Raw genomic sequence first — 15,005 nt, 5'->3', positions numbered from 1 at the left:
GCATTTTTTGTAAAATAAAATTAAAAACTGAAAAATGCTGCTTACATAAGTATTCAGACCCTTCAGGCTTGTACTTGGTAGAACCATCTTTTGCTGCAATAAGAGCTTTAAGTCTTTTGGGATACATTTCTACGAGCTTTGCCCACTGTTTGAGAGTGATTCTTTACCTTCTTCCTGGCAGATTTGCTCCAGGTTGTTTAGGTTGGTTAGATGATGCTTAAGGATTGCAGTTTTCAAATAGTGCCACAGATTCTCGATGGAACTGAGATCTGGACTTTGACTTGGCCATTGTAGAACATTCACCTTTTTGTTGTTCAACCACTCCTGTGTTGCTTTGGCCTTGTGCTTGGGATCATTTGCCTGCTGAAAGGTGAACTTCCTCCCAAGTTTGAGTTGTTTAGCAGACTGAAGCAGGTTGTCTTGCAGTATCTCCCTGTATGTTACACTATCCATCCGTCCTTCAATTTTAGCAAGATGCCCAGTCTCCACTGAGAAAAAGCATCCCCACAGCATGACACTGCCAGCCCCATACTTCACTGTTGGGGATGGTGTTTGCTGAGGAATGGACAGTAGATTTTCACCTTATATAGCATCTTGAATTTTGGCCAAAAAGCTCCCTTTTTGTCTCATCATGCAGAGCCCTTGATATGGTTGACTGGGGCACCTCCACTCCAGTCTCAGCCACTGAATTCTGTAGCTCCTTCAAAGTGATTGTTGGCCTCTCAGTGACTTTCCTCATAAGTCTCCTTGGTCTAATGCTGAGTTTTGAGGGATGGCCTTGTCTAGGCAGTGTCTGGGTGATATGATGCAGCTTCCATTTCCTCATAATTGATCCAACAGTGCTCACTTGGATATTATTTTGTAGCCTTATCTTATGCATGCCTACCTCTTTAATTTCCTTAGAATGCTCTTTGTTCTTCATTTTCACAGCTTTCCATCAGATTCAAGGTCTGATCAATGGTACTGGAATTATCCAGACCAACTGACCTTTTTTAATGATCCACAGGTAGAGGCCAATTGTTAGGGCAATATCTTTCATCTGTGTAAATGTGGAGCTTCCAAAAAGCAAACAGCATTTTTCAGTTTTTAATTTTATCTTACAAAAAAATGCAGAGAAATAATTGTGACTGAAAATTTACTTTAAGAACATTCTGGTTCGCAATAAACATACTGTCTGGAATAATCTGAGTGTCATTTGAAATTCACACAAATCTGACTTTTTAGGGGGTCGAATACTTTTACAAGCCACTGTATGTTCCATTTGGCAATTTATGATCTACAGACAGATCTTTCTTGGTCGTGCCGTCATATAAATTGATTCATCATTCTGTTCGCTGTCGTATTTTCAGTAGTAGGGCCTGCTCTCTGGAATGAATAACCCATAGAACTTAATTTATTGTCAGGTTACAAACTGTTTAGAAAAAAGTTGAAAACCCATTATTTTCAATTGGCTTATTCCAGATTTTATACTCATTTTAACATGTTAAAATATTACCGGCTGCTTTACTGTTTATAACTGTATTGTCTTAAACTTTGCCAATAATTTTTATATGAATTTGTTTTATGTTTTGCATGTTTTACAATAATGTGCATGTTGCTTGTAAACTGCTTAGCACGGTTGCACTATTGTAGGCAGAATAAAAGACATTTTAAATAAACAAATGTTACATTTTTGCCCGAGTCCAGAGGCGCGAGTTCAAATGAAAGGCCCCTAGGCGATCGTTTTAGACGCTGATCCTGGAAGGCAGACCTGCAGTGAATAGCCGATCTTCCAGATCAGCAGCTGCAAGTGAACTGCCTTCTTCCTTGAGCGTCACCGCTCGAGTATAATTTACACCATTGCTTGAGATGGTACCTTGGTCAGAGAATGAGCAGCTGCACGGGTCTCTAAAGCCTTAGAAATGGGGTTGTGTTTCCTGAGAGGACGTGTGATTGATTTAAGCAAGAAGCCCAGCCTCTGTGTACATAGTACAAGAAATAGCTGCTGTACACAGGTAGAGGCACCTTGGAATAGTTCTGAAAAAGACAAAGTAAAAAAGACAAAAACTTGGCTCTAAAACTTTAGACATGGAGTATTGCAGAGGCACAGACAAGAAGGCCACAGGATACAGTGTATGGAGTGGGGCAGAAAACAGCTGTGGAAGGGGACAGAGCTGAGGAGCAGACATTCATAGGGCTTGCGCCAGTGGCTCAGCTGCAGAGCTGTTCACTGCTTTGCCGGGAGGTCTAGGTTTCATCTGAGCTTATTTCCTGACCCTTGGACCAACAGGGACACACGGGGAAAGTTGAGAGAACAGAAAGGAAGGAATATCAGCTTTTGGATGACCTAAGAGCATATTTTTGCCATTCTTTGAGTGACTATGGTGTCCATAGCTCTTGGTAGGGCAGGTTTCAAGTGAACTGGAAATCAAAGGCAAAAAACGGTAAAATTAAGTAAATGCATATTGAAGCATAAGGATGGGAGAGGAAAGGGAACAATCTGAGCATGCTTTTCCTATCAGTGTTGTGTGTTTTGCAGTTCACTAGTTTTCTCTTATTAATTAGTCTTATGGTTAAAACAAATTGTCAGATTTTCCGTTTGATAAGGTTATGTATAATTTTCCTATATTAGCCCATATTGTCTTTGAAGAATGGGACTATATTTTAGTTAAATCAGAGAAATATTGACTTAACTATACTTTTGATATCTTGCTGTCTAATTTTCTTCAGGGCTATTGTCTCTACATTATTTCTTAATCTGCTTGTTGAAAAGGTGCCGTACATTTCTTTTAAGCAGCATTTGAGCCTGCAGTTGTGATAAGAGAAAAATCATATATCTTTTGCTTGGGGGTGGCTCTTGAAGAGTGTGCAGCCCTCTTGAGGCCTGTTTTCAAGCGCTGAAATGTCCTCATCCATGGAAAGAAATATGACTGGATGGACAACCCAGAAAGGATTCTCTCTCTTCAAGGAAGGAGCTTCTTTACTATTCCCGGCTCCTGTTATTCACACATTCTTTTATTCTGTCGTAACAGTGTGGAGCAGTTAATTCATCTGTGCATTGCTTTCATAGGATACAAAGAAACAGGAAGAACAAATAAAAGAAAAACAGCAACAAGAAGTGAAAAAAAAGATAGCTGAAGAAAAGCACAAGGAATGGATTGCGAGAAAGAATGAGCAGGTAATTGAATTTCCATTTGGTTTATATTTTAAGTGATTTGTACCAAGTGTATGGCAATGAAACAAGCTTCACATGCACGTTATGAGGCTCCAAGGAGGTAGACTCAGGAGCAACATCAAAAAATATTTCTTCACGGAAAAGGGTGAGGAGGACATGGATTGGCTTCCCAAGGGAGGTGTTGGAGACCAACAGAAAGTGTGTTGAAGAAAGCTTGGAAAAAGAACAGAGGGTCCCAAGATGGAAAGAAGTGAAGGGAAAGTCAGAGATCAGCTAGGATCTATGGCATTGCACCAGGCATGAAAGTGGGCAGACTAGGTGGGCCTTTGCATCCTTATCTGCTTCTGTATTCTATGTTGCTATGCATTATTACTTACTGGTCCACTGAGATACCAAGAACTGGCCAGAGTAGAGTCTCTGTCTGTTAATTTTTGTTGTCTTTGACCCCCATTAATCGTATAAGCAATCTCCTGTGGACTAGTGCTCTTAAAGATTCCTATTCCATAGCGTTTCCTGATTGAGCCAATCGGTTTTTCTGTGCAAGTTTTCATTCATACTAGTTTTTGTAGATGGTTGAACGGGGGTTCATCTCATAAGTCATTGCCCAAATTATACACGTCAGAAGAAACAATATTGATAAGGGAAATGTTTAGGGATAGAGCCAATGAGAATAAAAAACCCATTACTAAATTCCATTTCTATTCTTTGTGCGGATTTTCCCGTTTTTGGCAGCCGTATACTGCAGACGTTTGCAGAACTCATAAGGACTTACTGCTGCATTTTCCTCCTTCCTACCTGCCAAAAACATTAAGGGTCTGCAATCCTGAAGCCATCAGTGGTGACCAACTGCTGCATCCTCTGCGTGACGGATTTGTAAACTATAATGGTTGCACAGTGCTGCTGTTCAGTATTCCCTTCTGTACTGAATAAAATGTATTTTAGCTTCTCTGTTTTCTGCGGGTTCTAGTTATTTCATTCACAGTTCTTCCTCTGGACCTCAGCAGGAAGCACGTCAGGAAAAGGAAAGTCAATCTATATAAGCAGAGCCCTTTGTTTCCTGCAGCAACCCTGGGACAAATTCTCTGAAAAGGGTTTTGAAATTCTGCAGCAATTCTATGTTAAATTTGCATAAAACGTGCATATGTAAAATATTATACTCTCTCTTTGTATTATAGAAATTGAGTATTTTTTAATCTTGCTTCTGTGTCTGGGGATTTTAATTTTTTCCTTGGTTTTTCTTTTATTCCTTTCACCATTTCAGGTTTCTTGTGGTTGATCTCAGATTCTAGGAGCATGACAGATGCTACGTAGTGAGTCTCTCCTGGAAGATGCTATTCTCTTATGTAGATAGCAAAATATTTATTTATTTATTTAGACATTTTATAAACTGTCTTTCCAAATAAAGATCACAACGGTTTACAAAAGTAACATTCATAACTAGACATCAACAGAACAGGGATTGATAGAAATCTACTGGGATGTCCTGATACATTTTAACTAAAGTTCTAAGCCATACTTCTATTAGTTCAGGAACTATAATTTAACAGTTTTCCCATAGAAGTCAATACGTTGTCTTACGCTACTTACATCCTCTCATCAGTTTATTATTTATCAATTATTATCTTTTGTCATTCTTGTTGTTGTGGTTCTCTGCATTCTAATGTTTTCGGTTAGGTTATATTCAGTTTTGAATAGCCGTGTTTTCAGCTCATGTTTAAATCTCTTTATTTCTGGTATCAAATGTAATGTTTCGGGTAGGGAGTTCCAAAGCTTTGGGCCTGCTATAGAAAACATCCGATCTCTTACTAGCGTCAGATGTGTACTTCATATTGTAGACACAGTGAATAGTCCTTTGTTTTGAGATCTTAGTGTTTGATGGGGGTGCGTATGGCCTTTCACGCCGATGTTACTGGAGTGGATGAGTTTGAATATTAACGTTAATACTTTATAGTAGATTTGGGATTGTACTGGCAGCCAGTGCAGTGTTATCAGCAATGTGTGATCAAATCTCTTTGCTCCTAATAAAACTCTTGCGGAGGCAGTTTGTAATAACTGTAAAGGTTTCAGGCGACATGCATAAAGGCCGAGAAGTAGGGCGTTACGGTAGTCTGAGAAAATTAAAGTTTGTAAAACAGTATGGAAGTCCTTGGAAGTTAGTAAAGATTTCAACCAATGTAATATGCACAGCTTGGCATAGTCTGCATTGAATAATTTCTTTATGTGCTTTTTCATAGTAAGGTTTTTATCTATCTGGATACCTAAGTCCCATACTTGATCTGGGGGAGGAATGTGAAAATTTACCCAGATCTAGCGGCAGATGTTTTAACTATAGAAGGATTTCTACTTAAGCAAATGATTTTAGATTTTTTAGTGTTTAATAGTGTAAAATGAGAGAGTTCTTACTGTATTGCTTTCATATAGGCTGAGAGTGTTGCCGCTGTATTTTCAAATGATTTGGAGAATGGGATGTAAAAATGTATGTCATTGGCATAAATGAAGAAGGTAGTTCCTAAATCAGCTAGTAATGTACCCAGGGGGAGCATATAAATATTGAATAGTGTTGCCGATAGTGCTGAACCTTGGGGGACACCTGTATCAATAGGGAAGGTGTCGGATATGTGATTGCCCAATTTAACTTGGAATGTCCTAGTAGATAAGAAGGAAGAGAACCATCTGAGAACGCTACTGTCAATCCCAAAATTGCTCAGCTGATGGCATAACAGGCTATGGTCCACAATGTTGAAGGCGGCTGTTAAATCAGTTAGCACAAGAAAGTAATATTCTTCAGCATCAAACCCAGGTAGAATAGGGTCCATTAATTAGATGAGTAAAGTTGAGCTTAATTTAGGAGATGATGAACCGAATGGAAGAAATTAAAAAAAAAAAAAAGATTTATTGTACATTATTCAAGTGTGTAAATTCAAAAGAAATCCATTTTTGTAACTCTGGCAGTTTAATATTAAAGATACTGCATGGCAAGAATTTTTTTTTACCTTTTCTCCATATATTCTAAGTATTTTCATTGCATAGAAGCCATGGGCCTTATGGTCTTTTTCTGCTATCATATTTCTATCTCAGCTGCTCAGCTGTTCAATCCCTTTCTCTTCCTCAGAGACCCCCATGCTTTTGTGAATTCAGATTTCGTCCTCGTCTCCACCATCTCCATCAGGAGGCTGTTCCATGCATCTACCACCCTTTCTGGGATAGGATAGTGGGAGAAATGATAGAGACATTAAAATATCTCATGGGTATCAGTGCCAAGGCGGTGGTGGGCTTCTTGCAACAGAAAGGAGAGTCTGGACCTAGGGGTCATAGGCTCAGAAGTTAAAGAAATATTTCCTTAAATTACTTGTGAGTTTCCATTGTAAGAGGCCCATCTCCTGGGCATTGATACTTTGGAGGTATTTAAATGTCTATCATTTCTCCATTATCCCGTAGATCTTTAAGTTTGTCCCTATATGCTTTATACAAAGACAATTAGCCATTTTAGTAGGCACCCTCTGGTCCAACTCCATCTGGTTTCTATCTTTTTGTAGGTGTGATCTCCAGAATTGTACCCAGTATTCTAAATGAGACCTCACCAGGGACCTATACAGGGGCAATATTGCCTCCCCCCCCCCTCCCCCGTTGACTATTTCTTTCTATATGTGCCCAAACATCTTTTTGGCTTTAGCCGTCACCTTATCTGTCTTTGACAAACTTAAAATTATTGTATGCGATCAACCTCAGATTCTGCTCTTGTTTTGTACACAGAAGAATTTCAGCCCTATACTGTACCAGTCCCTTGTGTTTTTGCAGCCCAAATGTATTACCCTGCATCTTTTGAGAATGAAATCTTAGCTGACAAACTCTAAACCAAGCTTCACTAGTTCCATACTCATGTTTTCATGAGTGTCTACCCTTTTGCAGATTTTGGTATCGTCTCGATAGTCCTTCTGCAGTATTGCTTATGAAAAAGTTAAACTGGTCCAATTACTTGTGGCATCACCACTAATAACACCCCTCTCCTTGGAGTGAATTTCATTTACCACTACCCTTTGTCGCTTCCCACTCAACCGGTTTCTAGCCCTGTTACCTAAAGGCCCATACCAGGAGTGTCTAATTTGTTTATAAGTTGCCTACGGAGAACTGTATCAAAAGGCCTTACTAAAATCCAAGTAGACTATATCTAGTGCTCTCCCCTGATCCTACTCTCTGGTCACCTGGTCAGATTCATCTGATAAGACCTATCTTTGGTAAAAACCATGCTGCGTCAAATTCTGTAATTCTTTGGAAGCCAGAAACTTTACTAGCCTCTATTTTAACAGTGATTCCGAGGTGAGACTAACAGGCCTGTAGTTCCCACTTTTGTGAAGAGGAACCACATCTGCCTGTCCTCAGCCCTTTGGAACTTTGCTAAGGAACCACTGACATGGTCGGCCAGCAGAGATGACAGATCTTTTTTTTAAGTTCCTTTAATACCTGTGGATGTACCCTGTCCAGCCCCATCACATTAGCTACTTTTAGTTTAGCTAGCTTCTCAAGAACACAGACTTCTGAAAATTGTTGGATGGTTTGTTTTAGCATTCAGAAACCAAGTTGCAAAACGTTTAGTTGTAGACTTGCTGTCTCATGCCAGCTGAAGGGCCTGCTGTGAATCTGTGCCATTGTATGCTCTTCCTGGTGTTTCTAGTACAGAGCGTCTGAGCACCAAGGAAAGCTGGAGGAGGATGTGCTGGCGAGTTGCAGAGCTGATTAACCCTGACCAAAATTTAGTCTGCCTGTGGCAGCTTTCTAAAATTAAACTTTAAAACCAAATTGTAAAATCTAACCAAGCAAGACCTGGTGGAAAATACAATAATTACAACCATTAAAGTTAAGCTGTTTTTTTTTTTTTATAACAGCTAGCACTTAAAAAATAAATGAAACATCAGATTTACTAGACGTTTCTAGCAGGCAGTTAAAACCCGAGACACGTTGCAGTAGCCACATGTAAGCACGGCCCGCCCGTTGTGCCATTTGTACCTAAGGACACAGTATGCTTGTATAAACTGTGGCCATAACACACCTTCTGCATCTAAGCCAATGGTTTAGAGTGTGTTTTGTCTGTGTGGTAATTTTAATGCTATGCAAATTGGGACCAGACTTTAACTGATTGTGTCTTTACATAGGTCCATGGTTTCAGTATTCCTAACAGAACCTCAGATGGCTCGTTTGGTAGAATGAAAGAAAAAGGAAGATTCTCCTTAGCCATTTGGATATTTATTCAGTTTGGGGGGAGAGATTTAGTGCTTTGAAAAAACGTGTCCTTCATAGTCCCTTTGAATGTGCGGGGGGAGGTCAGAACACCTGGAAAATGGAAAGTGGCTTCAGAATAAAAGGTACAGACATATATGTAAGAAATACTGTTCAGAAATTGGAATAAAAAGTAAGGTAGACCTAGACATAACATCCAGAGAGGAAGAAGACGAGCCCAGAAACATACAAGTTATTTTCAGGTTGCTTTATACTATTTATGCAATCGGATGCAGTCCAGTTTGCAGAGGCTGCTATTAGCCAAAGTGGTTTGCCCTTTCTTTTCACCAGAAGCTTCCTATCTTATCTCCTAGACACTGTGCAGGAATCCCCACTTGAAGAATTATAGATTGCAGTGAAATGTTAATTATCCAGTCGGATGCCACCCTCATCTTGCATCCTAGAGTCCTATGTTGAAACTTTTATTGTTCGTCATCAGGACAACTATTTCCCCACTTGAGGAGAGTAATTGCTGGTTTTAACTCCTCCGGGCTTTTGTGTGCTGTCAGCAGTGGTCTCACCTCCATCCTTTAGATAACATTGCTTAGGTTCACTTCACACTTTCCCACGGAACATCTGTGAACCGACTGCTGTCATTGCATGATAGGGAGCCCCGGCCTGCAAGAGGGCTGCTTTCTCCTTAACCCCTTAGCAGAGGGCTTTTTACAGTTTGAGGTGGAGTGCTGTGTTTTGTTTTTCATTTGTTAGTGCATCACAATTTCAGTTCTGAGAGGCTGAAGTCAGAAAGTTCCCAAAATGTGATCTTTATGCACAAGTTAAGCCAAATGCACATATTCAGGAAGTGTTTCATTGGGAAGCTTAATGGATAGAAAGTTTACATTTTGTGAGAACAGGAATTTTATGCTTGGTACTTAATACTAGGACCACCTTTCTCCACTTCCAGTTACTATATTGGTGCCTTTGACAAGAGGAACAGCTCTTGCACGCTCCTTTTTTTTTTTTGTGCTTTCCTTGTGCAGTACGCAAAAAGAAATGTCTATAAGGGACTGCATGGGTAAATCCATTATGCTGACTGACTTAGGCGTGGAGAGAGTGACTCACACCACAATCCAGGGTCCATCACATTTGTCTGCACACAGTATTGCCAAAGGGGGAGTACACCGTGCCAGTCTTGCTCATTTTTTAAGATACAGTAACAGTTGGTCATTTTTGCTTTAGTGTTTCCACTGTAAACATATTTTAATGGCCTATGAAAGTTGGTTTTCATTTCAGTGACACTGGCATGGCTTGTTACGTTGTCACTAGCGACACACGATGTCTCACTTTAGTAGAAATTTATTGAAACTGAAATATGTCGCTTTATTATTATTATTATGATGCTCCTTTATGGTACAAAGAAAATAGCACGAATGTGAATGAGAGAGATTTGCCAGACTGGGTCTCCACTGCACGCAGCTCTTATCTCGTGCACATTCATGGTGGATATCCAGAAAAGCAGAGTGGTTGGGGGGGAAAAAAAGTGCTTGAAAGCACTGCCTCGTGCCTTGGATTCCTTTATGTGATTTCCAGCTATAGCATGGATTCCTTTTACACTGTCTGTAAATGCACAGAAACCATTTCTCAGTTTAATTGCATTTGGATGTGAAGTTTGCGTCTGTTTCTGTGAGCAAGGGCTAACTACTGTGTGTTCTCATGGTTTTTCTTTACTGAAAACCAAAGCTGTCTTTATGTTTAAAGAGGAGATAAGAATGGAGGTGTAGCAATGAAAAGAAAATGCAATTATCTCTGGTGGCACAGTGCCAGCTTCTTGCCGAAACTGATACTTAATGTGGCTCCAAGAAACTGGTGGGGTGTTTTTCAAAAGGTATAATTAATATGTCATAGCAACTTAGTTATTCTGGTAAAACCTTTCTGAATCTAGGGAAAACAAGCAGCAGCAGACAGAAAAGAAGGTGACATTCTGAATTAGTCCTGCTCGGTCTGCAAGTTAAGGTTACATAGTTAAAGAGTTAGTCATGCTTTGGTTTTTGTAGTGACAGTAACTTGCCTTTATGTAACAACAAATATTGGGGATTTTTTCTTCTTCAGAGTTTTACTAGATGACGTCCCACATAGCTTGAAATGTATGGCAAGAGAAGACAAATTAACATCTCCAATTTTAAATTGGTTTGTTGGCAAAATGCCTTCCTTCAGTTTGTACTGTGCCCTGTTTTACATCTGCCTTGCGTTCCACTGCATTCGTTAACATTACTGTGGCAGATTGCCCTAAGCTTCTCCCAGTACTCTTTTTAGTAAACTTCCAGCGCTTTGATTCTGATGTGTGCTGACAGCTCTCGGGAAGCCTAATTGAAATGATCACACTGTAGTGCAGGAGTTGTCAGAGTTTGTAAGAATGCACCTGTCTAACAAACGACTGATCTGAATTTTGGCTTCCATACTTTACAAAGCCAGGGGGTTGTATTCATTTTTGCTTCTAGTGCTTTCTGTGTTTCCACATGTAAAGCAAATAAAATGTGCTTCTGACATTTGCGAGAATGAGCACAAAATATTGGCTTGTGTCTCATCTCCTACTGGTTGCTTTGGAAATACTTTTACTCTTTTCAACTTGTCCAGGTGTACAAATTGGATTTTTCTTCATGCCAGGGTAGATTTATGTTGCCGCCAATAATTCAGCTCAGAGATTTTGTTTATTGCTGATGACCTATTTTTTTTCACTCTGAAGTTTAATATATTAAGACAATAAATCATGTGCTTTAAGTAAACGTATGTTCAATATAAAATAATATCCTAGAATTTATATTAATGTACAAAGTATTTTACGTTTGGCATTGTTCAAATCAAATAGAAAGGTATGAAACAAATACTATGCGAGACATTTTTCTCAAAGTGCAAAGCACTTAAAAAAAAAAGTATGACTTCTGCTTTTTCCGTGGAAATTCTGCTATGAGAAGTCTTAGATGCAATATCTTTTATGTTGATTTTTCCATTTTATATTAAAAAAAAAAAAGCTGTTGAAACATTTTTCTGTATAATTTAGTAGACTACACCAAACCCCAAGCAAGAGAAACAAAACCTGGCACTTTGGCCAAACATGTTTTTTATTCTTTTGGATTCTGCAGTTCTTCCTTTCTCGTTCTACTTCTTGCTCTGTCAAAACTAAGGATTCTGGCAACTTAAGCCTTCGTTATCAACTACCTGTGGATTTTTTCTCCAGTTTTTTTTATTGAACCTTCTGCTCGTAGTTTGGTCATTGCAGTGACACTCCTGAGGCCGGGAGCCACACACCAGGGCTCCTTCCCCAATCCTATACTCATGAGCCACCTTGTGTAATCCCAAACAGCAGGTGGCCTCCTTTTTCAACGATCACAACTTCCCGCAGCATCCCCAGCCCTGGCAAAGAGCCGCACTTTTAACTTCATTGGTTTCAAGAAAATATCTGACTTCAAGAGAAGGCATGACAAATGTTACAATTGATTCTCTTGACAGTGCCATACATTGGTACATTGTTTACCATTATGTCAAAAATAGCACATACAGGGCCGGATTTTAAAAGCCCTGCTGGATTTATGCGCGCAGGGCACTCGTGCGCCGGCGCGCCTATTTTGCACCTTAACCTCTCCAATAATTCAGATTGGAGCGAACTCCTGGGATCAGTTTTTTGTACCTTGCTCCAAGCTTTTGGAATTCACTACCCCTGGCCCTGTGTCTTCAGAAAGACTATGCTAAGTATAGAAAAGCCTTAATAACTTCTTTTCTCAAGCTTATGCAGACTAGTGTTCTAATTTATGAAGCTGTAATTATGTCTTTTGACCATCTTATTTATGATAGCTTCCTGTTATCTTAAGCACTATACTTTGTATTTCTTGTTGGTTTTTACATTCAAGGTATTTTCTTGTTTTAGTTAAGAGTATGTGTATTATCATTTGATTCTCTTATTTACACTATTATTCTTTGGTATGCAGTTATGGCTTTTTATTGTTCAAACATACTTTTAACTGTTGCTATTTGTATTTCAGAAATCTTTTGTTTTGGGTTAGTTTTATAATTTTATTGAATGTTTTTATTTGCACCATTAAATTTGTATTTTAGTTCTTATAGTTCCTTTTCTTGTACATCATTTACATTTGTAAGAAATATGATTCATCAAGATAAATAATAGGCTTAGGCCGCCTTTTAATTTTGAGAGATAAGTTTTAATTTTCTTTCATACCCAAGTCAGTTAAACATTTAAATGTGCATTATTTTTCTTTTTAAAGGAGAGCAGGATTTCAAGTCACCTATAGTCAGATCTGACCTTTCTGTACTATCCATACTCTTGATTCTACATCTCAACAGTTTCAATTGTTATTCTCCATTGACAAACAGACATGAATTAGCCATAATGCGGACACATCATCCGATGGCATCAACACAGATCCAACTCTAAATTCATTAAAGACTTTAATGAGCATGTGAGGGAGTTCCTGCACATGGTCGCTGCCTTTTGAGTCCCTCTGTCTTCATCTGAGTTGCTGCTCATAAAGGTATACTTTAATTGTCTTGTGTTATGTATATTTTCATTTCCCTAATGGTGATGGCGGACTTGGACATTGTTGCTGTTACGGAGACATGGTTCACAGATTCTCATGATTGAGATATGGCTGTACCGGGCTATGACTTGTTAAGGGAAGGACAGAAAAGGGGGATGAGTAGCTCTTTATGTCAAAAAATAATATCCAAGCAACTGAACTGCAAGGAATGTGAGGTAGAGAAGAAGCATTATGGGGCATCTTAAAAAAAAAAAAAAAAAAAAAAAAAAAAAAAGGATGGTGCTCCATTTTTACTGAAGTGGTTTACAGACCTCCAACTCAAACAGAAGAATTAGACAGTGATCTGGTTGAAGACATCCAAAAGGTGGGAAAGAAGGAAGAAGTGTTGATTGTTGGAGATTTTAATCTGCCAGACATAGACTGGAGAATCCCTTCTGCAGAATCTAACGGAAATAGAGAGAGAATGGGTGCCCTGCAAGGGCACCCACAAGGGACAGAGTTATGCTCGACTTGGTGCTTACTAACGGGGATAATGTCTCTAATGTCCAGGTGAGTGCCCACCTCAGCACCAGAGATCATCAAACAGTATGGTTTGATATCGCAAATAGGATATGGAGAAGTCACACGAAAACCCAAGTTTTGAATTCAGAAATACAGACTTTGTTGAAATGTGGAGGTACCTAGAGGTAGAAAATGAGAGCGGTGGAACAACAGTGGACCAAATTAAAAGGAGCAATTACAAAGGCAACAAATCTATATGTTAGAAAAGTAAACAAAAGCAAGAGAAATAAGAAGCCTATCTGGTTCTCAAAGGAGGTGACTGATAAAATAAAAGCAAAAAGAACAGCATTCAGGAAATATAAAGTATCATAAAAAGAGGAACACAAGGAAGAATATCTGATGAAACCAAGGGAGACAAAGAAAGTAATCAAAACAAAAAGTCAGGCGGAAGAAAGGATTGCCAAAAAGGTAAAATGAGGTGACAAAACATTTTTCAGAATCAGAGAAAAGAGAGAAGTCTGAAGTGGTATACTGAAATTGAAAGGTAAAAAGGATCAATGTGTGGAGAGAGACGAATAAATGGTGGAAATATTAAACAAATACTTCAGTTTGGTGTTCACTAAAGAAGACCCTGGAGAAGGACAATGGATGTCATAATGCCTCTGTATCGCTCCATGGTGAGATTGCATCTAAAAAAGATATAGTTGCACTGGAGAAAGTGCAGAGAAGGGTGACCAAAATAAGTGGCATGGAATGGCTACCCTATGAGGTAAGGCTAAGGAAGGTTAGGGCTGTTCAGTTTGGAGAAGAGATGACTGAGGGGGGATATGATAGAGGTCTACAAAATTATGAAAGGACTTGAACAAGTTAATGTAAATCGGTTATTTACTCTCTCAGATAATAGAAGGACGAGGGAGCACTCCATGTAGTTAGCAAGTAGCTCATTTAAAACAAATCGAAGAAAATTCTTTTTCACTCAGTGCATAGTTAAGCTCTGGAATTCATTGCCAGAGGATGTGCTTACAGCAGTTAGTGTAGCTGGGTTTAAAAAAGGTTTGGATAAGTTCTTTAGAGGAAAAAATCCATGAACTGCTATTAATTATTAAGCAATAGTAGCTTGAGATTTATTTAATGTTTGGCTATTTGCCAGATATTTGTGACTTGGATTGGCCACTGTTGGAAATAGGATACTGGGCTTGATGGACCCTTGATCTGACCTAGTATGGCAGTTCTTATGTAAAGATCGTCTCTAGTTAACAAGACAATGAATGGAGGTGGAGTAGATGAAATTCCATTTACAGAAGAGAATGTAAGGGAAAAGCTTGGACATGGGGCCTGATGAGGTTGATCCAAGGATACTGAGGGAGCTCAGAGATGTGCTGGCAGATCCACTGCATGACCTGTTCAATAGATCCCTGGATATGGGAATGGTGCCAAGTGATTGAAAAAGAGCAGTGGTGGTCCCACTTCACAAGAGTGGGAACAAAGAGGAGGCTGGAAACTACAGGCCGGGAAGCCTCACCTTGGTGGTGGGAAAAGTAATGGAGACTCTGAAGGAAAGAATAGTGAGCTCTCTACAGTCCGGA

The 15,005-nt window shown here is 39.2% G+C and overlaps 1 protein-coding gene across 1 annotated transcript in view; it reads left to right on the top strand.

Moving 5' to 3' along the window:
* Window positions 1-15,005, top strand: part of CCDC34 (coiled-coil domain containing 34) — a 47,335-nt gene that overhangs the window by 12,423 nt on the left and 19,907 nt on the right. The window contains exon 4 of the mRNA XM_029583084.1: window positions 3,050-3,157. Within this exon, the coding sequence (XP_029438944.1) occupies window positions 3,050-3,157 (108 nt within the window). The remainder of the gene's footprint in view (window positions 1-3,049; window positions 3,158-15,005) is intronic.

The sequence above is a fragment of the Rhinatrema bivittatum genome, chromosome 17 (genome assembly GCF_901001135.1).
Source record: "Rhinatrema bivittatum chromosome 17, aRhiBiv1.1, whole genome shotgun sequence".
Classification (NCBI taxonomy): Eukaryota; Metazoa; Chordata; class Amphibia; order Gymnophiona; family Rhinatrematidae; genus Rhinatrema; species Rhinatrema bivittatum.
Note: the sequence above shows the minus strand (reverse complement) of the source record. Positions and strands in the feature narration are given on the sequence as shown.